The 24,971-nt window shown below is 49.7% G+C and overlaps 1 protein-coding gene across 2 annotated transcripts in view; it reads left to right on the forward strand.

The window, feature by feature from the left end:
* The window catches only part of LOC120020399 (neuropilin-1a-like), a 76,515-nt gene that overhangs the window by 44,795 nt on the left and 6,749 nt on the right, over positions 1-24,971 (forward strand). The window contains exons 11-16 of one of the 2 annotated variants that reach the window (XM_038964028.1): positions 1,934-2,078; positions 13,005-13,181; positions 16,127-16,174; positions 17,160-17,306; positions 17,432-17,775; positions 18,437-18,530. In XM_038964028.1, the coding sequence (XP_038819956.1) occupies positions 1,934-2,078; positions 13,005-13,181; positions 16,127-16,174; positions 17,160-17,306; positions 17,432-17,775; positions 18,437-18,530 (955 nt within the window). Of the gene's footprint in view, positions 1-1,933; positions 2,079-13,004; positions 13,182-16,079; positions 16,175-17,159; positions 17,307-17,431; positions 17,776-18,436; positions 18,531-24,971 lie in introns of those variants that run through there. The other variant, XM_038964029.1, reaches the window with a different exon arrangement.

The following is a 24,971-nucleotide window of genomic DNA, read 5'->3' on the forward strand; positions in this document are numbered from 1 at the left end:
GTTAACTGTTTAGTGCACACATTGTTTTTCATTACGATTAAACACATTGTCTGAAAGTCTTCAAAATACATTGAAAACATCCACTATACATAATATATACAGCTAAAAACAACAATGCAATGTCTAAACAAGTTGACATTGAGGTTAAAAAAAGTGTGCTTTATCTATTTACCTGATTCTGTTTACTGTTACTTTGGGAAAAATCAAGATGTCAATATTCTTGTAATGCTTTTTGTATGAAAAATCTTGAATTACAGCTCAAAATCCTGTGAATAACTCGATAATTTAAGAACATATTTTGACAAGATTGATGACAAGAGTGCAACATATCTTGTTGGTAAAGTCAAGGATGAAATGTGTTTGTGTGCAAACCATCAGCACCTTGCTATTCAAAACATCCAGCAGTACTCTCCGTACTCCCTGTCCCCTTCATAAGACAGTCTGACTTGAATATCCATCTATTCCAGATGGTGGGACTTGTTAATGGCAGACAGAGGGAGATCTTATCTGTCCCAAAGTGCACCATATTCCCTATGTAGTACACGCCCTTGTCAAAAGTAATATACTTACTACATAGGGAATAGGGTGCAATTTGGGACGCGGCGTTAGATATCGCGGCGTTAGATATCACCCTGTCCTTTTTCCTGTTTCTTTTTAAAAAGCTCATTTCCAGCCTCCAGTCTTCAAAGATGAACAAACAGGAAGTCTATTTCTGTGGCTTCAGCTATACATCCAGGTTACATCCCAAATGTCACCCTATTCCCTATAATGTGCACCACTTTTGACCGGGGTTCTGGTCACAATTAGTGCACTATATAGGGAATAGGGTGACATTTGGGAGGCTGACAAAGTGTTTTTCAAACTGCCACTTCAGGCTTCACTTTGATTGGAAACATAAGAACCTACCCAGCAAACCAAAATTGGTTCTGTGAAGGTTCCCAGAACATTTGTTAAGTCACGGCAAACGTTCTCATAACACAAAAACTGTCCAGTTGTGGTGATGTTTATATAAAACATTCACTTGATGTTTCAAGAACGGTCCTAGAACACATTTAATCTGCTCTTTAAAGGTTCACAGAATGTTTAATTTGGTTGCGGGAACAGTGTGTTGAGAACAATGTGGAGACATCACAAAAGATATGTTCCTAAAACACAAAAACTGTCCATCTGTGATGATGATTCTACAATGTTTCTTTTAGGTTGCAAAACACATTCCCGAGATGTTACAAGAATGTTCCCAGAACAGATTTAATCTGTTCTTTAAAGGTTCCCAGAATGTTTTATTAGGTTGTGGGAACACTCTGGTGAGAACATTTTGTGGACATATAAATAAATATATTTAATCAAAAACATTCACTGAATGTTGTTTCAATGTTATCATCCTAATGTTAGATAAAACCCGAACTAGAACTTAATGGGAATGTTACCTAATGCTCTGGAAATGTTCCCGGTTAGCTGTGTAGGGTATGGGACCATGGTGGTAGCAGGCCTGGTGTCCCGGACATCCGCTACCTGCTTACAGCAGGGGCTAACTATTTTCACATGTCCTCTCGCTTAAAATACTATATTAAGGATATAATATTAGTTTCATAACCCTGCTAGATCCTAGATGTCATCGTCCCAAAGGTTTTGTTTTGATAGAAAGTGGGTAATTTTTTCAATAGACTGGAGATGATCTTCCTCAGGGTGGGTGTGCAGTATGAGGTGGCTGAACTCACAGAGCAGTGTGTGGAGCTGACATTACCCTTCTTGTAATGTTTTGCCCCAAATAGCCCCCTATTCCCTTTATAGTGCACTACTTTTGCCCAGGGCCCACAGGTTTACTGTGCAGAGCTGGCATAGTGGGGATGGAAAACGAGTTTCTGTCTCGTAGTGTACGGTCTGGAAATGGTTTGGTCTTCATCGCTGTTCTGTTCTCCTGGCTCTCTTCCAGATCTTCATTGGGAACCAGAACCATGACACCCCAGAGCTGCGTACGCTGGGCCCTCTGCTGACTCGCTTCCTCAGGGTCTACCCAGATAGAGCCACCCCCGATGGCCTGGGGCTCAGACTGGAGCTGCTGGGCTGTGAGATCCATGGTGAGTTAGCACAAACATCTCAGCACACACAATCACAACAAGACAGACAGACAAATAGAAAGACAGACAAACATGTGCTCACACACACATGCACATTAATTGTCATGGCAACAGTTTTACTTAACAACGGCAGCCACAGAGTCGACTAAGAGCACAAACAGATCTAGGATCAGGCTAGGGTTATTTCAGTATTCAGTTATTTTCAGTATTAAAAGACCCCTCTGACAGGGTCTAGAGTTAGACATCAACCATAGTGACCACACACAGATGGAATCCCAGATAGGAGTAGGTAAGTGAAACCTAACTACAGACCTGAGACCTGCGTTAGTGGCAAGACTTGGGCAGTAGCTATTTAGCCTTTACTGCATGCTTGATGACAGTCGTATACTGTACCCTGCCTGTCAGTCAGTGTGGGAAGTGTAATGAGTGTGTTATGTGATATGTGTTATGTGGGAGGGTTAGGACATAAAAGGCTGACGCGTGCCAGAGCAGGCTGCCTTGACTCTGGGCTGGAGGGAGAGGGGGGGATGGACCAGTCACAGTGGGTGGGAGAGAGAAGGGAGGTGGACCAGTCATAGTGGGAGGGAGGGGAGGTGGACCAGTCATAGTGGGAGGGAGGGGAGGTGGACCAGTCAAAGTGGGAGGGAGGGGAGGTGGACCAGTCAAAGTGGGAGGGAGGGGAGGTGGACCAGTCATAGTGGGAGGGAGGGGAGGTGGACCAGTCATAGTGGGAGGGAGGGGAGGTGGACCAGTCAAAGTGGGAGGGAGGGGAGGTGGACCAGTCAAAGTGGGAGGGAGGGGAGGTGGACCAGTCATAGTGGGAGGGAGGGGAGGTGGACCAGTCATAGTGGGAGGGAGGGGAGGTGGACCAGTCATAGTGGGAGGGAGGGGAGGTGGACCAGTCATAGTGGGAGGGAGGGGAGGTGGACCAGTCATAGTGGGAGGGAGGGGAGGTGGACCAGTCAAAGTGGGAGGGAGGGGAGGTGGACCAGTCAAAGTGGGAGGGAGGGGAGGTGGACCAGTCAAAGTGGGAGGGAGGGGAGGTGGACCAGTCAAAGTGGGAGGGAGGGGAGGTGGACCAGTCATAGTGGGAGGGAGGGGAGGTGGACCAGTCAAAGTGGGAGGGTGGGTGAGGGGAGGTAGACCAGTCAAAGTGGGAGGGTGGGTGAGGGGAGGTAGACCGGTCACAGTGGGAGGGAGGGGAGGTGGACCGGTCACAGTGGGAGGGAGGGGAGGTGGACCGGTCACAGTGGGAGGGAGGGGAGGTGGACCGGTCACAGTGGGAGGGAGGGGAGGTGGACCGGTCACAGTGGGAGGGAGGGGAGGTGGACCGGTCACAGTGGGAGGGAGGGGAGGTGGACCGGTAAAAGTGGGAGGGAGGGGAGGTGGACCAGTCAAAGTGGGAGGGAAGGTGAGGGGAGGTAGACCAGTCACAGTGGGAGGGTGGATGAGGGAGGGGAGGTAGACCAGTCATAGTGGGAGGGTGAGAGAGGGGAGATGGACCAGTCATAGTGGGAGGGTGAGAGAGGGGAGGTGGACCAGTCATAGTGGGAGGGTGAGGGAGGGGAGGTGGACCCGCCATAGTGGGAGGGTGAGAGAGGGGAGGTGGACCAGTCATAGTGGGAGGGTGAGAGAGGGGAGATGGACCAGTCATAGTGGGAGGGTGAGAGAGGGGAGGTGGACCAGTCATAGTGGGAGGGTGAAGGAGGGGAGGTGGACCCGCCATAGTGGGAGGGTGAGAGAGGGGAGGTGGACCAGTCATAGTGGGGGGGGAGGGGAGGTGGACCAGTCATAGTGGGGGGGTGGGTGAGGGGAGGTGGACCAGTCATAGGGTAAGGGAGGGGAGGTGGACCAGTCATAGTGGGGGGGAGGGGAGGTGTACCAGTCATAGTGGGGGGGTGGGTGAGGGGAGGTGGACCAGTCATAGTGGGAGGGAGGGGAGATGGACCAGTCATAGGGTGAGGGAGGGGAGGTGGACCAGTCATAGTGGGAGGGTGAGGGAGGGGAGATGGACCAGTCATAGTGGGAGGGAGGGGAGATGGACCAATCATATTGGGAGGGTGAGGGAGGGGAGGTGGACCAGTCATAGTGGGAGGGAGGGGAGGTGGACCATGTATAGTGGGAGGGTGAGGGGAGGTAGACCAGTCATAGTGGGGGGGGAGGGGAGGTGGACCATGTATAGTGGGAGGGTGAGGGGAGGTAGACTAGTCATAGTGGGGGGGAGGGGAGGTGTACCAGTCATAGTGGGAGGGTGGGGAGATGGACCAGTCATAGGGTGAGGGAGGGGAGGTAGACCAGTCACAGTGGGAGGGTGAGGGAGGGGAGATGGACCAGTCATAGTGGGAGGGTGGGTGAGGGAGGGGAGGTGGACCAGTCATAGTGGGAGGGTGAGGGAGGGGAGGTGGACCCGCCATAGTGGGAGGGTGAGAGAGGGGAGGTGGACCAGTCATAGTGGGAGGGAGGGGAGATGGACCAGTCATGGTGGGAGGGTGGGTGAGGGAGGGGAGGTGGACCAGTCATAGTGGGAGGGTGAGAGAGGGAGGTGGACCAGTCATAGTGGGAGGGTGAGGGAGGGGAGGTGGACCCGCCATAGTGGGAGGGTGAGAGAGGGGAGGTGGACCAGTCATAGTGGGAGGGTGAGGGAGGGGAGGTGGACCCGCCATAGTGGGAGGGTGAGAGAGGGGAGGTGGACCAGTCATAGTGGGAGGGTGAGAGAGAGGAGGTGGACCAGTCATAGTGGGAGGGTGAGAGAGGGGAGGTGGACCAGTCATAGGGTAAGGGAGGGGAGGTGTACCAGTCATAGGGTAAGGGAGGGGAGGTGTACCAGTCATAGTGGGGGGGGTGGGTGAGGGGAGGTGGACCAGTCATAGGGTAAGAGAGGGGAGGTGTACCAGTCATAGTGGGGGGGGTGGGTGAGGGGAGGTGGACCAGTCATAGTGGGAGGGTGAGGGAGGGGAGGTGGACCCGCCATAGTGGGAGGGAGGGGAGATGGACCAGTCATAGTGGGGGGGTGGGGAGATGGACCAGTCATAGGGTGAGGGAGGGGAGGTGGACCAGTCATAGTGGGAGGGAGGGGAGATGGACCAGTCATAGGGTGAGGGAGGGGAGGTGGACCAGGCATAGTGGGAGGGTGAGGGAGGGGAGATGGACCAGTCATAGTGGGGGGGTGGGGAGATGGACCAGTCATAGGGTGAGGGAGGGGAGGTGGACCAGTCATAGTGGGAGGGAGGGGAGATGGACCAGTCATAGTGGGAGGGTGGGTGAGGGGAGGTGGACCAGTCATAGTGGGAGGGTGGGTGAGGGGAGGTGGACCAGTCATAGTGGGAGGGAGGGGAGATGGACCAGTCATAGTGGGGGGGTGGGGAGATGGACCAGTCATAGGGTGAGGGAGGGGAGGTGGACCAGTCATAGTGGGAGGGAGGGGAGGTGGACCAGTCATAGTGGGAGGGAGGGGAGGTGGACCAGTCAAAGTGGGAGGGAGGGGAGGTGGACCAGTCATAGTGGGAGGGAGGGGAGGTGGACCAGTCATAGTGGGAGGGAGGGGAGGTGGACCAGTCATAGTGGGAGGGAGGGGAGGTGGACCAGTCATAGTGGGAGGGAGGGGAGGTGGACCAGTCATAGTGGGAGGGAGGGGAGGTGGACCAGTCAAAGTGGGAGGGAGGGGAGGTGGACCAGTCAAAGTGGGAGGGAGGGGAGGTGGACCAGTCAAAGTGGGAGGGAGGGGAGGTGGACCAGTCAAAGTGGGAGGGAGGGGAGGTGGACCAGTCATAGTGGGAGGGAGGGGAGGTGGACCAGTCATAGTGGGAGGGAGGGGAGGTGGACCAGTCATAGTGGGAGGGAGGGGAGGTGGACCAGTCAAAGTGGGAGGGTGGGTGAGGGGAGGTAGACCGGTCACAGTGGGAGGGAGGGGAGGTGGACCGGTCACAGTGGGAGGGAGGGGAGGTGGACCGGTCACAGTGGGAGGGAGGGGAGGTGGACCGGTCACAGTGGGAGGGAGGGGAGGTGGACCGGTCACAGTGGGAGGGAGGGGAGGTGGACCGGTAAAAGTGGGAGGGAGGGGAGGTGGACCAGTCAAAGTGGGAGGGAAGGTGAGGGGAGGTAGACCAGTCACAGTGGGAGGGTGGATGAGGGAGGGGAGGTAGACCAGTCATAGTGGGAGGGTGAGAGAGGGGAGATGGACCAGTCATAGTGGGAGGGTGAGAGAGGGGAGGTGGACCAGTCATAGTGGGAGGGTGAGGGAGGGGAGGTGGACCCGCCATAGTGGGAGGGTGAGAGAGGGGAGGTGGACCAGTCATAGTGGGAGGGTGAGAGAGGGGAGATGGACCAGTCATAGTGGGAGGGTGAGAGAGGGGAGGTGGACCAGTCATAGTGGGAGGGTGAAGGAGGGGAGGTGGACCCGCCATAGTGGGAGGGTGAGAGAGGGGAGGTGGACCAGTCATAGTGGGGGGGAGGGGAGGTGGACCAGTCATAGTGGGGGGGTGGGTGAGGGGAGGTGGACCAGTCATAGGGTAAGGGAGGGGAGGTGGACCAGTCATAGTGGGGGGGTGGGTGAGGGGAGGTGGACCAGTCATAGTGGGAGGGAGGGGAGATGGACCAGTCATAGGGTGAGGGAGGGGAGGTGGACCAGTCATAGTGGGAGGGTGAGGGAGGGGAGATGGACCAGTCATAGTGGGAGGGAGGGGAGATGGACCAATCATATTGGGAGGGTGAGGGAGGGGAGGTGGACCAGTCATAGTGGGAGGGAGGGGGACCATGTATAGTGGGAGGGTGAGGGGAGGTAGACCAGTCATAGTGGGGGGGAGGGGAGGTGGACCATGTATAGTGGGAGGGTGAGGGGAGGTAGACCAGTCATAGTGGGGGGGGGGGGGGGGGAGGTGTACCAGTCATAGTGGGAGGGTGGGTGAGGGGAGGTGGACCAGTCATAGTGGGAGGGAGGGGAGATGGACCAGTCATAGGGTGAGGGAGGGGAGGTAGACCAGTCACAGTGGGAGGGTGAGGGAGGGGAGATGGACCAGTCATAGTGGGAGGGTGGGTGAGGGAGGGGAGGTGGACCAGTCATAGTGGGAGGGTGAGGGAGGGGAGGTGGACCCGCCATAGTGGGAGGGTGAGAGAGGGGAGGTGGACCAGTCATAGTGGGAGGGAGGGGAGATGGACCAGTCATGGTGGGAGGGTGGGTGAGGGAGGGGAGGTGGACCAGTCATAGTGGGAGGGTGAGAGAGGGAGGTGGACCAGTCATAGTGGGAGGGTGAGGGAGGGGAGGTGGACCCGCCATAGTGGGAGGGTGAGAGAGGGGAGGTGGACCAGTCATAGTGGGAGGGTGAGGGAGGGGAGGTGGACCCGCCATAGTGGGAGGGTGAGAGAGGGGAGGTGGACCAGTCATAGTGGGAGGGTGAGAGAGAGGAGGTGGACCAGTCATAGTGGGAGGGTGAGAGAGGGGAGGTGGACCAGTCATAGGGTAAGGGAGGGGAGGTGTACCAGTCATAGGGTAAGGGAGGGGAGGTGTACCAGTCATAGTGGGGGGGGTGGGTGAGGGGAGGTGGACCAGTCATAGGGTAAGAGAGGGGAGGTGGACCAGTCATAGTGGGAGGGTGAGGGAGGGGAGGTGGACCCGCCATAGTGGGAGGGAGGGGAGATGGACCAGTCATAGTGGGGGGGTGGGGAGATGGACCAGTCATAGGGTGAGGGAGGGGAGGTGGACCAGTCATAGTGGGAGGGAGGGGAGATGGACCAGTCATAGGGTGAGGGAGGGGAGGTGGACCAGTCATAGTGGGAGGGTGAGGGAGGGGAGATGGACCAGTCATAGTGGGGGGGTGGGGAGATGGACCAGTCATAGGGTGAGGGAGGGGAGGTGGACCAGTCATAGTGGGAGGGAGGGGAGATGGACCAGTCATAGTGGGAGGGTGGGTGAGGGGAGGTGGACCAGTCATAGTGGGAGGGTGGGTGAGGGGAGGTGGACCAGTCATAGTGGGAGGGAGGGGAGATGGACCAGTCATAGTGGGGGGGTGGGGAGATGGACCAGTCATAGGGTGAGGGAGGGGAGGTGGACCAGTCATAGTGGGAGGGAGGGGAGATGGACCAGTCATAGGGTGAGGGAGGGGAGGTGGACCAGTCATAGTGGGAGGGTGAGGGAGGGGAGGTGGACCAGTCATAGTGGGAGGGTGAGGGAGGGGAGATGGACCAGTCATAGTGGGGGGGTGGGGAGATGGACCAGTCATAGGGTGAGGGAGGGGAGGTGGACCAGTCATAGTGGGAGGGAGGGGAGATGGACCAGTCATAGGGTGAGGGTGAGAGAGGGGAGGTGGACCAGTCATAGGGTGAGGGAGGGGAGGTGGACCAGTCATAGGGTGAGGGAGGGGAGATGGACCAGTCATAGGGTGAGAGAGGGGAGGTGGACCAGTCATAGTGGGAGGGTGAGAGAGGGGAGGTGGACCAGTCATAGTGGGAGGGAGGGGAGATGGACCAGTCATAGGGTGAGGGAGGGGAGGTGGACCAGTCATAGTGGGAGGGTGAGGGAGGGGAGATGGACCAGTCATAGTGGGAGGGAGGGGAGATGGACCAGTCATAGGGTGGGTGAGGGGAGGTGGACCAGTCATAGTGGGAGGGTGAGGGAGGGGAGATGGACCAGTCATAGGGTGAGGGAGGGGAGGTGGACCAGTCATAGTGGGAGGGTGAGGGAGGGGAGATGGACCAGTCATAGTGGGAGGGAGGGGAGATGGACCAATCATAGGGTGGGTGAGGGGAGGTGGACCAGTCATAGTGGGAGGGAGGGGAGATGGACCAGTCATAGGGTGAGGGAGGGGAGGTGGACCAGTCATAGTGGGAGGGTGAGGGAGGGGAGATGGACCAGTCATAGTGGGAGGGAGGGGAGATGGACCAATCATATTGGGAGGGTGAGGGAGGGGAGGTGGACCAGTCATAGTGGGAGGGAGGGGAGATGGACCAGTCATAGGGTGAGGGAGGGGAGGTGGACCAGTCATAGTGGGAGGGTGAGGGAGGGGAGATGGACCAGTCATAGTGGGAGGGAGGGGAGATGGACCAATCATATTGGGAGGGTGAGGGAGGGGAGGTGGACCAGTCATAGTGGGAGGGAGGGGAGGTGGACCATGTATAGTGGGAGGGTGAGGGGAGGTAGACCAGTCATAGTGGAAGGGAGGGGAGATGGACCAGTCATGGTGGGAGGGTGGGTGAGGGAGGGGAGGTGGACCAGTCATAGTGGGAGGGAGGGGAGATGGACCAGTCATAGGGTGAGGGAGGGGAGGTGGACCAGTCATAGTGGGAGGGTGAGGGAGGGGAGATGGACCAGTCATAGTGGGAGGGAGGGGAGATGGACCAATCATATTGGGAGGGTGAGGGAGGGGAGGTGGACCAGTCATAGTGGGAGGGAGGGGAGATGGACCAATCATATTGGGAGGGTGAGGGAGGGGAGGTGGACCAGTCATAGTGGGAGGGAGGGGAGGTGGACCATGTATAGTGGGAGGGTGAGGGGAGGTAGACCAGTCATAGTGGAAGGGAGGGGAGATGGACCAGTCATGGTGGGAGGGTGGGTGAGGGAGGGGAGGTGGACCAGTCATAGTGGGAGGGTGAGAGAGGGAGGTGGACCAGTCATAGTGGGAGGGTGAGGGAGGGGAGGTGGACCCGCCATAGTGGGAGGGTGAGAGAGGGGAGGTGGACCAGTCATAGTGGGAGGGTGAGGGAGGGGAGGTGGACCCGCCATAGTGGGAGGGTGAGAGAGGGGAGGTGGACCAGTCATAGTGGGAGGGTGAGAGAGAGGAGGTGGACCAGTCATAGTGGGAGGGTGAGAGAGGGGAGGTGGACCAGTCATAGGGTAAGGGAGGGGAGGTGTACCAGTCATAGGGTAAGGGAGGGGAGGTGTACCAGTCATAGTGGGGGGGTGGGTGAGTGGAGGTGGACCAGTCATAGTGGGAGGGAGGGGAGATGGACCAGTCATATTGGGAGGGTGAGGGAGGGGAGGTGGACCAGTCATAGTGGGAGGGTGAGGGAGGGGAGATGGACCAGTCATAGTGGGAGGGAGGGGAGATGGACCAATCATATTGGGAGGGTGAGGGAGGGGAGGTGGACCAGTCATAGTGGGAGGGAGGGGAGGTGGACCATGTATAGTGGGAGGGTGAGGGGAGGTAGACCAGTCATAGTGGAAGGGAGGGGAGATGGACCAGTCATGGTGGGAGGGTGGGTGAGGGGAGGTAGACCAGTCACAGTCGGAGGGTGGGTGAGGGAAGGGAAGGGAGGTGGACCAGTCATAGTGGGAGGGTGGGTGAGGGAAGGGAAGGGAGGTGGACCAGTCGTAGTGGGAGGGTGAGAGAGGGGAGGTGGACCAGTCATAGTGGGAGGGTGAGAGAGGGGAGGTGGACCAGTCATAGTGGGAGGGTGAGAGAGGGGAGGTGGACCAGTCATAGTGGGAGGGTGAGGGAGGGGAGGTGGACACGCCATAGTGGGAGGGTGAGAGAGGGGAGGTGGACCAGTCATAGTGGGAGGGTGAGAGAGAGGAGGTGGACCAGTCATAGTGGGAGGGTGAGAGAGGGGAGGTGGACCAGTCATAGTGGGAGGGTGAGGGAGGGGAGGTGGACCAGTCATAGTGGGAGGGTGAGAGAGGTGAGGTGGACCAGTCATAGTGGGAGGGTGAGAGAGGGGAGGTGGACCAGTCATAGTGGGAGGGTGAGAGAGGGGAGGTGGACCAGTCATAGTGGGAGGGTGAGGGAGGGGAGGTGGACCCGCCATAGTGGGAGGGTGAGAGAGGGGAAGTGGACCAGTCATAGTGGGAGGGTGAGGGAGGGGAGGTGGACCCGCCATAGTGGGAGGGTGAGAGAGGGGAGGTGGACCAGTCATAGTGGGAGGGTGAGAGAGGGGAGGTGGACCAGTCATAGTGGGAGGGTGAGAGAGGGGAGGTGGACCAGTCATAGTGGGTGGGTAACTGAGGGCTGGGGATATCTGGGTCTGGTATGGGGTATCGGAGGGGAGAGGTGGTGGAATGAGTGGCAGGTAGCGTAGCAGTTAAGAGCGTTGGGGTAGTAACCGAAAGGTTTCTCATTCAAATCCCCGAGCCGACTAGGTGAAAAATCTGTTGCCCCTGAGCAAGGCACCGAACCATAATTGCTCCGGTAAGTCACTCTGGATAAGATGATAAATGTCTGATAAATGTAAAAAAATAGAGAAGAAGAAGAGTGTGGCTGGCTGCTTACATGCTCCAACTCCTTTTATCTGTCCCAAATCAATACAATCTCCACATCAAAGAGCATCTGCATGTACACACTTACTAGGGAGCGGGCACACACACACTCACAAGGGCGCATCGGAAAATTGACTACGAGCAATCTACTCCAATTCATTTTCCAAATCTCCACCCTGCTTGGTGTCACCATGTCAGACACATTGCCATCTAAAACCCCATATCCCCTAATCCAATCACAGAAGGTTGACCTGTCGAGGGTCTGCTTGCTACATCCTAACAGCAGAGGTATCATTTCCCTGAAGGATTCTTATCCTCTCTCACACAATTTCAATTCAATTTCATAGCTTTATTGGCATGGGAAACATGTGTTTACATTGCCAAAGCAAGTGAAATAGATAAAACAAAAGTTAAACAATAAAAAATAAACAGTAAATATTACCCTCACCAAAGTTCCAAAAGAATAAAGACATTTCAAATGTAGCATTATTTATTTATAAATAAACATAAATATAGGTTGTTTTTATAATGGTGTTTGTTATTCACGCGTTGCCCTTTTCTTGTGGCAACAGGTCACAAATCTTGAGCGTGTGGTATTTCACCCAATATAAATGGGAGTTTATCAAAATTTGATTTGTTTTCAAATTCTATGCGTCTCTAATATGGTCATACATTTGGCAGGAGGTTAGGAAGTGCAGCTCAGTTTCCATCTCATTTTGTGGGCAGTGTGCACATAGCCTGTCTTCTCTTGAGAGCCAGGTCTGCCTATGGCGGCCTTTCTCAATAGCAAGGCTATGCTCACTGAGTCTGTACATAGTCAAAGCTTTCCTTAATTGTGGGTCAGTCACATTGGTCAGGTATTCTGCCACTGTGTACTCTGTTTAGGGCCAAATAGCATTCTAGTTTGTTCTGTTATTGTTTTGTAAATTATTTCCAGTGTGTCAAGTAATTATCTTTTTGTTTTCTCATGATTTGGTTGGATCTAATTGTGTTGCTGTCCTGGGACTCTGCGGGGTGTGTTTGTGTTTGTGAACAGAGCCCCAGGACCAGCTTGCTTAGGGGACTCTTCTCCAGGTTCATCTCTATGTAGGTGATGGCTTTGTTTTGGAAGGTTTGGGAATCGCTTCATTTTAGGTGATTGAAGAATTTAACAGCTCTTTTCTGGATTTTGATAATTAGCAGGTATCGGCCTAATTCTGCTCTGCATTCATTATTTGGTGTTTTACATTGTACACTGAGGATATTTGTTGCAGAATTCTGCATGCAGAGTCTCAATTTGGTGTTTGTCCAATATTGTGAATTCTTGGATGGTGAGCGGTCCCCAGACCTCACAACCATAAAGGGCAATGGGTTCTATAACTGATTCAAGTATTTTTAGCCAGATCCTAATTGGTATGTCAAATTTTATGTTCCTTATGTTCCTTTTGATGCTATAGAAGGCCCTTCTTGCCTTGTCTCTCAGATCGTTCACAGCTTTGTGGAAGTTACCTGTGGCGCTGATGTTTAGGCCGAGGTATATATAGTTTTTTGTGTGCTCTAGGGCAACGGTGTCTAGATATAATTAGTATTTGTGGTCCTAGCAACTGGACCTTTTTTGGAACACCATTATTTTTGTCTTACTGAGATTTACTGTCAGGGGCCGGGTTTGACAGAATCTATGCAGATGATATAGGTGCTGCTGTAGGCCCTCCTTGGTTGGGAACCAACTCTCTCTCTCTCTCTATACCTCTCTCTACCTCCAGAGCCCACAACTCTCCTACCGACCACAGCTGTAGCAACCACGTTTGCTGTAACCACGTTCGCTGCCACCACAACCGCATCTGTGACCATGCCCACCCTGACGTCAGAGTGTGACGACCAGGAGGCCAGCTGTCACAGTGGAACAGGAACAGGAGGAGGGGAGAACTATGACACAACAGGTGCTGACCACCACCCCCTTTTCTCTCTCCATCCCTCTATCCTTTCCCCTCTCTCTCTCTATCACTCTCTCCTTCTCACAACCCCCCATTCAATTCAAGGGGCTTTATTGGCATGGAAAACATATGTTTACATTGCCAAAGCAAGTGAAGTAGATTATAAACGAAAGTGAAATAATCAATAAAAATGAACAGTAAACATTACACTCACAGAAGTTCCAAAAGAATAAAGACATTTCAAATGGCATTATGTACATACAGTTGAAGTCGGAAGTTTACATACACCTTAGCCAAATACATTTAAACTCCGTTTTTCACAATTCCTGACATTTAATCCCAGTAAAAATTCCCTGTTTTAGGTCAGTTAGGATCACCACTTTATTTTAAGAATGTGAAATGTCAGAATAATTTTACATTTTACATTTTAGTCATTTAGCAGACGCTCTTATCCAGAGCGACTTACAGTAGAGTGCATACATTTTTATTACATTTTACATACTGAGACAAGGATATCCCTACCGGCCAAACCCTCCCTAACCCGGACGACGCTATGCCAATTGTGCGTCGCCCCACGGACCTCCCGGTTGCGGCCAGCTGCGACAGAGCCTGGGCGCGAACCCAGCCCAGCCTGGGCGCGAACCCAGAGACTCTGGTGGCGCAGCTAGCACTGCGATGCAGTGCCCTAGACCACTGCGCCACCCGAGAGGCCGTATAATAATAATAGTAGAGAGAATGATTTATTTCAGCTTTAATTTCTTTCATCACATTCCCAGTGGGTCAGAAGTTTGGGGCTGCGTTTTAGAGCAATGTCCTTTAGGGTCTGAGCGAAGGTGGACACTGCTGCCTTGTATAAGTGGGCCTGGTCATAAAGGCTGTTCAAGGCCCTGGTGGAGTGGTGGGCCAGGTAAACATTTGATTTTGATGCACAGTCACGGGAAATACTTGTGTTTACCCACTGTATGGTAGCAGGATGGGCAAAGTAGAAGAAGCTTTTTCAATTACTCCCTTGAGTGCTGTGGCCACGTTTTCCCTGTTGTGCTCTCGGGTGGTTCGTGCCTGTGTGTATTAATATGTGGCTGGGTGACCCTAGTTGGACCTCAGACAGAAGGTCTAGGGCGCACTGGGTGTTTGGACACCAGAGTTTAGACACAACTTTTCTTGTATATATTTTCTGTTTGAGTCCATAAGGAGAACAATCTGTGTCTTGTGTATGTCCTCAGTGGGTGTGGGGCGGTTGTCAGGAGGGCTATCGGGGTGGCTGACAGGGGGGGTGCTCAGAGGTGGTGAGATCCCTGAGCTTGGGGTTCTTCATTTGTCTGTCTCGCTGTGTTGTCGACGTGGTCAGGGTCTGGGGTGGACTGTTCTGCTGTGGTGTCGAGACTTTTGTCGGGAGTTGAGGTGGGCTGTTCTGCTGGCTTCTCTGCGGGGGTGACCACCTCGCTAATGGGTTCTCTGTCACACGCCATTCCCCTGATCCTCTCTAGTGCTCTGTTCTCCTGCTCCTGCTCTTTCTCCTGTTGAAGTTGTCTCACTACAGTCCAGAGTGCAGATATGTCTCTCTCCACCTCCAGCTCTCCAGGTCTAATTAAGGGGGTGTTGTTGTGCTGGACCATTGTATGGGTCTGTGCTGACTGGAGTGTAATCACCTGCTGTTCTAGCTCCACCTGCCTTACCTCCAGCTCTGTGAATTTATCCCTCATTTCAATGAGGGCGTAGTACTCTGTGCTGGGAGGTTGACTTTCTGCTTGGGGTTGCTCGTCTGTGGGGTTATGTTATGAAGAGGCCTGGTCTGACCCGCTTGGGTTGGGGGTATCTTTCTCATGGGAGAGCTTCTCCTGCTGAGCTATTTCTTAGATTAGGTGAAAGTCCAGCTGAAACTGTTTCCGGTTGCCCTGTACCATTACTGTTACAGACTTATAGAGATTTATATTAGCTGACTCAGAGTCCTCGTTGTCTAGTATCCTGAGTTTCCACCCATCGGTAACACCCCCCCCCCCCCCCCCCTCTTAACAGAGGGGTACTGTGTTAATATAGCACTGCACCATGCCAGGGGATTGTCTGGTTAGTATAGCACTGCACCATGCCAGGGGATGGTCTGGTTAGTACAGCACTGCACCATGCCAGAGGATGGTCTGGTTAGTATAGCACTGCACCATGCCAGGGGATGGTCTGTGTGGAAGATAAGGTTGCTTATGTTCCCATTTTTATAATAGTCAGCAAAAAGTGTCTCTTGATTTTGCATAAGGAGCTTCATTTTGTACTATCTTCTTGTCTTATTATTCCTTACATTCAAAGGGTACTGTATTTGAATTACCTCTGAACAGCAGGAGGGTGCTTCTAAGGCCTCTCCATTTGGTTGGGGCTCTCCTGCCATTGTTGAGCTCAAGGGCTTTGACACCTCTCGCTTCACACATCAGTGATAATTGAAGTTGTATCTCTTTGTCCTAGCAAGCTTGGTAGCATTAGCATTCAGTCCTTATAAAGTAAAATATATCATTGTAATGTATTTTTCTTCTTGGCTTTTGAAAGTAAAAAATAGCTTCAGACTAAGCATGACTCACTCAGTTCCAGGTTGGATGGTGTTTTCAGGTTTCTGTTTGTTTGACAGAGCATTTTCTGTACAGTTTGGGAATAATAATCCTTGGGTGTAGGAAGCATTCCAGGTAATTCCAGGTAATTCCGTCCAAAATCAGGTTGTAGGTTTGGAGTTTTGATTTGGAGTGAAGGTTATGTTGTTTTAGGGTAGCATCCTGAATATGTCTCTGACAAAAAAATTGAAGTTTGTCTAACTCTAAATGTAACAATTTTTTAAAACATGCTGAACAATGTGGGAGCTCATCTGCTCATGACCTCTCTCTCTCCATCCCTCTTTCTCCGCTAACAACCTCTATCTATCTACAGGATCTATTTTGTTTGCATCCCTGACTGTGCCCGTCTGTGTCTGACAGGTGGCACCACATTGGCAGACCCAACCCTGGAGGAAGAACTTGTGCCAGGTGAGAACGCCCATAAAGTACCGCCTCATTGACTTCATCCATCTCTCTCTCTCTGTGCTTTGGCCAACTCCTCTGTTGTTTGTTAGCATGTTGGGCATGACATAGACCAACAGTGGAGTTGGCTAAAGGACAAACAGATCTGGCAACCAGGCACAAATGAGAAGGAACATTTCCGTTACTGTTCTAGATTAGTCTACTTTCAGCGGGTGGCTCCCAAATGGAATTTGATTTGAAATGGCGCCCTATTCCCTTTATAGTGCATAACTGTTGACCAGCAACCTATCTTTGGCTTTGAGATGGAAAAAACTGAACTACAGAAACAGGACCATTGGGTCTCAATGAACTGAGAAAGGAGTCATATATCAACAACCAGAGGGCAAAACAACAGTTACTTATTCTCTGACTGCTACAGCAACGCCTGAGAACCAAACAAACACTCTTTGTATTCATAGCAGTAGCATTCATTTGGATGCGTTGGTTAATCACTGCCACCGTGTAATGTTTTGCCCCAAATAGTCCCCTATTCCCTTTATAGTGCACTACTTTTGCCCAGGGCCCACAGGGTTACTGTGCAGAGCTGGCATAGTGGGGATGGAAAACAGGTTTCTGTCTCGTAGTGTACGGTCTGGAAATGGTTTGGTCTTCATCGCTGTTCTGTTCTGATGGCACTCCTCCTTCTCCTGGTACTAAACACGTGTTGGATCTGTGAATCTTTCTTTAGTCAAATATGAAATACTGTATCTAAGTTTGAGTGCCTTCAAGACTGTAAGGAAACTAGAAATTGTCATTTTTCTTAAGAAGAATTGTGTGCTTGCTTCAGGAGTCCGAAAGTATTTTCATGGTAGTGGAAGTTTAAATTGTTATTAGGAAATTAGAAATGACACGTTTTCACTTCCTTACCTCACTCTCTTTTCACATTGTGTAGAATAGTTACTCAGCCAGAGGAAACGAGCGTGGTTACTTACAAGGTTGACCTCTTTTCCAGAGTACCTGTGGTTTGCTTGTGACTTTGGCTGGGCGGGCAACCCGTCGTTCTGTGGCTGGACACTGGAGAAGGATACTGGTGCTGAGTGGATGATTCAGACCAGCGGGGCCCCCACCGTCCACAAAGGGCCCAACCTGGACCACACAGGTGGGTGGGAGAAGAAGAGAACAGAGTGCACACACACACTGTAGTAAATAAGGACTAACACAATGAACATGGACTCAGAAAATACTTAGCTTGTCTCTTAGCTTGTCTCTTACTGCCCTCTACAGGAGTTCCAGGGAACTTCATCTACATGCAGCTGGCTGCTGAGACCGAAATGGAAGAGGAGGACGAGCAGGAGGAGGAGGAGACAGAGGTAGAGGAGGTGGAGGAGAGGATGGAGGAGAGGGTGGCACGCCTAGCCAGCCTGCCTGTCACCGCCCCAGACACCAACCTGTGTGTGTCCTTCTGGTACCACATTTTCGGGGAGCACGCTGGCACCCTGCACATCAAACAGAGGAGACAGACAGAGGAGGGGCGGGCGGAGGCACTACTCTGGACCGTCAGTGGACACCAGGGCAGCAGATGGAGGGAGGGACGACTGTTGGTGCCTCACTCCAGCATACCCTATGAGGTAAAGCACTAGGCTAGGTTACGAGTCTCTTCGAAATACAGATGTAGGATCTTAATTTGAGCCAGTTTGCTCCAGCAGGAAAAAAATCCTGCAGCAACAGGAAAAGTGAATTATTATGTGTAATATAATTAATAAAAAATGCAATAAAAAAAGGAAAATGCTGCACAATGCTGTTCATGCTCCCAGGTGATTTTATTTACACAACGTTTTGACCCTTAGGTCTTCATCAGGCATCAAAGTTAATTAATGGGCATTTTCTGGGGGGTTGATACATTTTTTCATATGGTAAAATCAAGTCTGAAATTTTAAAGTGGAAATTACAAACTTCAGAAGCCTTTTTAAACCTCAAATACACTAAAAGTTTTAAATGTCCTGCATTGCAAGAAATGTCTCCTGCAACAGGGTGATCAAATTAAGATCTTACATCTGTAGGTTACGGGCCTCTTAGGCCTAAGTTACGAGTTTCTTAGACCTAGGTTATGAGCCTCTTAGACCTAGGTTACGTTTCAAATGGCACCCTATTCCCTATGTACAGTAGTGTGCTACTTTTGAACAGAGCAGTATGGTCCCTGGTCAAAAGTAATGCACTATATGGGCCCTAGTCAAAAGTAATACACTATATAGCAGTATTTCACCTGTGTGTTTGTGTTGCTGTTCCTAGGTAGTGATTGAGGGAGTGGGAGACAGGAGCACAGGACACATCGCGCTGGACAATATAAAGATCCTGGATGGACTAACACCAGAGGAGTGTAAGGGTAAGTGTCACTGCTAGTGTTGAATATTTTCCTGGTATTTTGCAAATGTTCAATCCTGAGAATAAATAACTTTTTTCCCGGGTGACCCGGTATTTCCCGCCAAAACCGGAAGTGCCATTCAAAAGAATATAAATAGGCCTATGTCTGGATTTGATTAGAGCTTTGATTAAAAAAATTCAAGCCTGATGCTACCTGAGCCTGATGAGCCATATATTAAATGCATTTTATGAGCCCTACATTAAAGACATTTAATGAGACCAAGCCCAAAAAAGAGCAAATGATTGTGCCATTATCCAATAGAACAATTTTCAATAGGCATACAGTGCCTTCGGAAAGTATTCAGACCCCTTGACTTTTTCCACATTTTGTTACGTTACAGCCTTATTCTAAAATTGATTAAATATAATAAAATACCTCAGCAATCTAGACACAATACCCCATAATGACAAAGCAAAAACAGGTTTTTAGAAATCTTTGCAAATGTATATATATAAAAAAAGTATACCAGTTTAATTTAAGAACATTTTGTTACGTTACAGCCGTATTCTAAAATTGATCAAATATTACACACGATACCCCATAAAAAAATGGTTTTTATACATTTTTCCAAAGTTATTTATTTAAAAAAAACATACCTTATTTACAGATTTGAAATTCTGCACAGGTGCATCCTGTTTCCATTGATCATCCTTGAGATGTTTCTACAACTTGATTGGAGTCCACCTGTGGTAAATTCAATTGATTGGACATGATTTGTCTATATAAGGTCCCACAGTTGACAGTGCATGTCAGAGCAGAAACCAAGTCATGAGGTCAAAGGAAGTCCATAGTGCTCCGAGACAGCATTGTGTCGAGGCACAGATCTGGGGAAGGCTACCAAAAAATGTCTGCAGCATTGAAGGTCCCCAAGAACACAGTGGCCTCCATCATTCTTAAATGGAAGAAGTTTGGAACCACCAAGACTCTTCCTAGAGCTGGCCACCCGGACAAACTGAGCAAGGGAGGTGACCAAGAACCCGATAGTCACTCTGACAGAGCTCTAGAGTTCCTCTGTGGACATGGGATAACCTTCCAGAAGGACAACCATCTCTGCAGCACTCAGGCCAATCGGGCCTTAATGGTAGAGTGGCCAGACGGAAGTCACTCCTCAGTAAAAGGCACATGACAGCCCGCTTAGAGTTTGCCAAAAGGCGCCTAAAGACTCTCAGACCATGAGAAACAAGATTCTCTGATCTGATGAAACCAAGATTCAACTCTTTGGCCTGAATGCCAAGAGTCACATCTGGAGGAAACCTGGCACCATCCCTACAGTGACGCATGGTGGTGGCAGCATCATGTTGTGGGGATGTTTTTCAGCGGCAGGGACTGGGAGACTAGTCAGGATCGAGGCAAAGTTGAATGGCGCCAAATACAGAGATCCTTGATGAAAATCTGCTCCAGAGCGCTCAGGTCCTCAGACTGGGGGTAAGGTTCACCTTCCAATGGGACAATGACACTAAGCACACAGCCAAAACAATGCAGGAGTGGCTTCGGGACAAGTCTCTGAATGTCCTTGAGTGGCCCAGCCAGAGCTCGGACTTGATACCGATCAAACATCTCTGTAGAGAGACCTGAAAATAGCTGTGCAGCAATGCTCTCCGTCCAATCTGACAGAGCTTGAGAGGATCTGCAGAGAAGAATGGGAGAAACTCCAAAAAATACAGGCGTGCCAAGCTTTTAGTGTCATACACATAAAGAATCAATGCTGTAATCGCTGCCACAGGTGCTTCAACAAAGTACAGAGTAAAGGGTCTGAATACTTATGTAAATGTAATTTTTCATTTTTTATATTTAATAAATTATCAAAAATGTCAAAACCTGTTTGTCATTATGGGGTATTGCGTTTAGATTGAGGGGGGGGGGGGGGGGGGGGGGGGGGGGCGATTTAATACATTTTAGAATTAGGCTGTAATGTAACAAAATGTGGAAAAAGTCAAGGGGTCTGAGTACTCCCGAAGGCACTGTATATAATATAGGCTACTGCATATTTTGCACGAAAGAAAAACATAGATGTAGCTAGCTATATGCTCTCTTGCGTAAATAAATGAAACTAGCTCCAGCAGGCTAATCATATTTAGGGTGAACTGTATTAATGTATTGTATTATATGGACTGGAATTACACACATCGTTCAAACCATGATAAAGCAAGGAGAGAACATGCTATTCTGGTGCAGCACATGCGGCCTACAAAGTTACAAGTATAGGCTAGCGAATTTGATACATTTTTAAATATATTAGGACCTATTTGTATAATTAGTAGGCTAACGCATATACCTTTCATAATATTTACCCTGATGTTATTAGCCTACGTCCTCTTTCTCTCTCTATTGTTGCTTCATTCCTTCCTCACTTTCAACAGTTAAACGAAACACGTTTTGTTGTCCGTATCTTCATCATTCTAATGTCATCCTTGAATAATATATGACTAGAATTAGATGCAGACGGCTGTCACTTCACTTCACAAAGATTGAATGGTTATGGGTCTGAATAAATAACTGCTATAGCTTACCGCGATCGCGTGTTCGCTCTTCTTTCAAACTACCAGTGAGTTCTGTTGACTGCTGTAGGCTATTTAACATTCAACAAATAAGAGCTTGAGTTCATAGCCGTGGGAAGTAGTTTGGGGGTGGGGGTGGGGGTGCTGTGATTTTTTTGCCGTGGGGGAAGCGGAAAATAAATATATGCCGCTCCGAAGACTATATGAGTCCGCTAATACATGACTAGTAAAGGCCCAGTGCACTACTTTTGTGAAAAAAATGTCAACAAAATATATTGCAGTGTTTACCAGGATTTGTAACTTGAGTCTGATAATTATCTGTGCAAAACAGTTAATCTGATAATACTTTTTAAATGCAACTTATTTCTGTGTGAAAACTGAAATGGTCTATTAATTCATTTTCCATTTTAGTAGATACTCTTATCCAGAGCAACTTACAATAGTGAATGCATACATGTATTACTTTCTTGTACTGGTACCTCATGGGAATCGAACCCACAACCCTAGCATTGCAAGTGCAATGCTCTACCAACTCAGCCACATCATCACAAACCACTTGATGTCTCAATGTAGTCAATTACTGTAGTGTGCATTGTTTTTCTTCATAGTGATGGAAAGTCTACAGGTACAAACATAGATGACCAGCCTATATACAATACAGTAATGTACATTAACATTAAGTGGTTTGTAGGGATGGTAAATTAATACTGCACAAAAAGAGGTTGTTTTCCATGCTATTTGATCAAGAAAAATATTAATTTGATGTGGCTGTTTTGTCTTTGCCCATAACTTTGCACCTTTTGATATAAATGCTGGAGAACAGGGTTTTGTTCTTTCTGGATTCCATTAGAAAGACAATTACAGAGAAAGGGACTGGGCAACAACTCTTACAATTCCAACTATTGAATCCTGCAAGATACTGTTCTTAATTATACTAAATACTACATTTTTTGACAAAGCAGAGGTGCTGAATTTTTTTGCTTTTGCCTGAGCTACATAAATCTATATTGGTCCGCTAATTCTAATAAAGGTCCATGCAATACTTTTGTGAAAAAAATATTTTTTTCAAAAACAATTTGTTTTCTTATTAAAATATATTTAGACTTTTCAGGGGGTGTTGCAGCACCCTCAGCACCCCTACTTCCCATGGCTATGCTTGAGTCCATCTTCAAGTAGTCTATTGGTATAAGAAATGCAAAAAAAATGTATGTCCAGCAAGCTATTCTAGTCTAGCTTTTCTTGCATGGGACTCCAAGAGCAAAGGAGCATTTTTTAAGAAGAGAGGCCAGCGGAGCACAGGCTTGTGCGTATTGCGCAAGTGACAGAGGCTATAAATTAGAAACTTATTATGCATAACCTATCATTAATTAGCTAAATATAAGGCTAATACTGCATTGAAAAAAGGTAGGATAGGACATCTATATATATAGGGCTATATATCATCGCAGCTAGCTAACTGCAACCGAGTGGCTTCTGTTAGCTAACGCCTCTGTCCCGAAGCAAGCACCAGTTAGCCTTTAGCTAGCCTCGAGCTAGGCCCATATACCAGCTAATTCTTGGACTACAATACCTTTTTTGCCAATTGGCCTGGACCCTTTATTGTTGACACGTAGCCCCGCCGATCCATCACGACTGGTCTCCCGACGTAATCGTCCGATGTAGTCTCAACAGGCTTTTCTGTTAAGATGTCACCGAAGACCCATCTGCTAGCCCATGCCCGCTAGCTTTCTGAACGCCGTGTCTCCCGCTCACCTAGCGTAGTAGTGACTACCGAAAGGTTCCCTGACTCACCTATTGCTGCTCATTGGACCCTATGATCACTCGGCTACACAGCTGATGCCCCCTGGACTGTTGCAATAACACGGTACCTCATTTTGTTTATCTGTCGGTCCCAGCCTCGAACTCAGGTCCTGTATGTACCTAACTAACCTGCTCTACCCATTCATCGCCATTAACCCATTGTTGTCTTAGCTCTCCCGATCAACACCTGTGATTGCTTTATGCCTCTCTCTAATGTCAATATGCCTTGTCTACTGCTGTCTCGGCTAGTTCTAATTGATTTATTTCACTGTAGAGCCCCCAGTCCTGCTCAACATGCCTTAGATAGCTCTTTTGTTCCACCCCCCACACATGCGGAGACCTCACCTGGCTTAATTGGTACCGCCATAGACGAAACCTCTCTCATCGCCACTCAACGCCTAGGTTTACCTCCACTGTACTCACATCCTACCATACCCTTGTCTGTACATTATGCCCTGAATCTATTCTACCAAGCCCAGAAATCTGCTCCTTTTATTCTCTGTTCCCAACGCAGTAGACAACCAGTTCTTATAGCCTTTAGCCGTACCCTTATCCTACTCCTACTCTGTTCCTCTGGTGATGTAGAGGTTAACCCGGGCCCTGTAGCCCCCAGTACCACACCTATTCCCCAGGTGCTCTCATTTATTGACTTCTGTAACCGTAAAAGCCTTGGTTTCATGCATGTTAACGTCAGAAGCCTCCTCCCTAAGTTTGTTTTATTCACTGCTTTAGCACACTCCTCAAACCCGGATGTCCTAGCCGTGTCTGAATCATTTCCAGAAATAAGTCTCTCACTGTTGCCGCTTGTTATAGACCCTCTTCAGCCCCCAGCTGTGCCCTGGATACCATATGTGAATTGATTGCCCCCCATCTATCTTCAGAGTTTGTACTGTTAGGTGACCTAAACTGGGATATGCTTAACACCCCGGCCGTCCTACAATCTAAGCTAGATGCCCTCAATCTCACACAAATTATCAAAGAACCTACCAGGTACAACCCTAAATCCGTAAACACGGGCACCCTCATAGATATCATCCTGACCAACTTGCCCTCCAAATACACCTCTGCTGTCTTCAACCAGGATCTCAGCAATCACTACATCATTCCCTGCATTCGTAATGGGTCCGCGATCAAACGACCACCCCTCATCACTGCCAAACGCTCCCGAAAACACTTCAGCGAGCAGGCCTTACTAATCGACCTAGCCCGGGTATCCTGGAAGGATATTGACCTCATCCCGTCAGTAGAGGATGCCTGCTTTTCTCACCAACCTAAATAAGCATGCCCCATTCAAAAATGTAGAACTAAGAACAGACAGTTGAAGTCGGAAGTTTACATACACCTTAGCCAAATACATTTAAACTCCGTTTTTCACAATTCCTGACATTTCATCCGAGTAAAAATTGCCTGTCTTAGGTCAGTTAGGATCACCACTTTATTTTAAGAATGTGAAATGTCAGAATAATAGTAGAGAGAATGATTTATTTCAGCTTTTATTTCTTTCATCACATTCCCAATGGGTCAGAAGTTTACATATACTCAATTAGTATTTGGTAGCATTGCCTTTAAATTGCTTAACGTTTGTCAAACTTTCGGGTAGCCATCCACAAGCTTCCCACAATAAGTTGGGTGAATTTTGGCCCATTCCTCGTGACAGAGGTGGTGTAACTGAGTCAGGTTTGTAGGCCTCCTTGCTCGCACACGTTTTTTCAGTTCTGCCCACAAATTTTCTATGGAATTGAGGTCAGGGCTTTGTGATGGCCACTCCAATACCTTGACTTTGTTGTCCTTAAGCCATTTTGCCACAACTTTGGAAGTATGCTTGGGATCATTGTCCATTTGGAAGACCCATTTGTGACCAAGCTTTAACTTCCTGACTGATGTCTTGAGATGTTGCTTCAATATATCCATATCATTTTCCTTCCTCATGATGACATCTATTTTGTGAAGTGCACCAGTCCCTTCTGCAGCAAAGCACCCCCACAACATGATGCTGCCACCCCCGTTCTTCACGGTTGGGATGGTGTTCTTCGGCTTGCAAGCCTCCCCCTTTTCCTCCTAACATAACAATGGTCATTATGGTCAAAAAGTTATATTTTTGTTT

Source organism: Salvelinus namaycush, chromosome 25, assembly GCF_016432855.1.
Source record: "Salvelinus namaycush isolate Seneca chromosome 25, SaNama_1.0, whole genome shotgun sequence".
NCBI classification, from domain to species: Eukaryota; Metazoa; Chordata; class Actinopteri; order Salmoniformes; family Salmonidae; genus Salvelinus; species Salvelinus namaycush.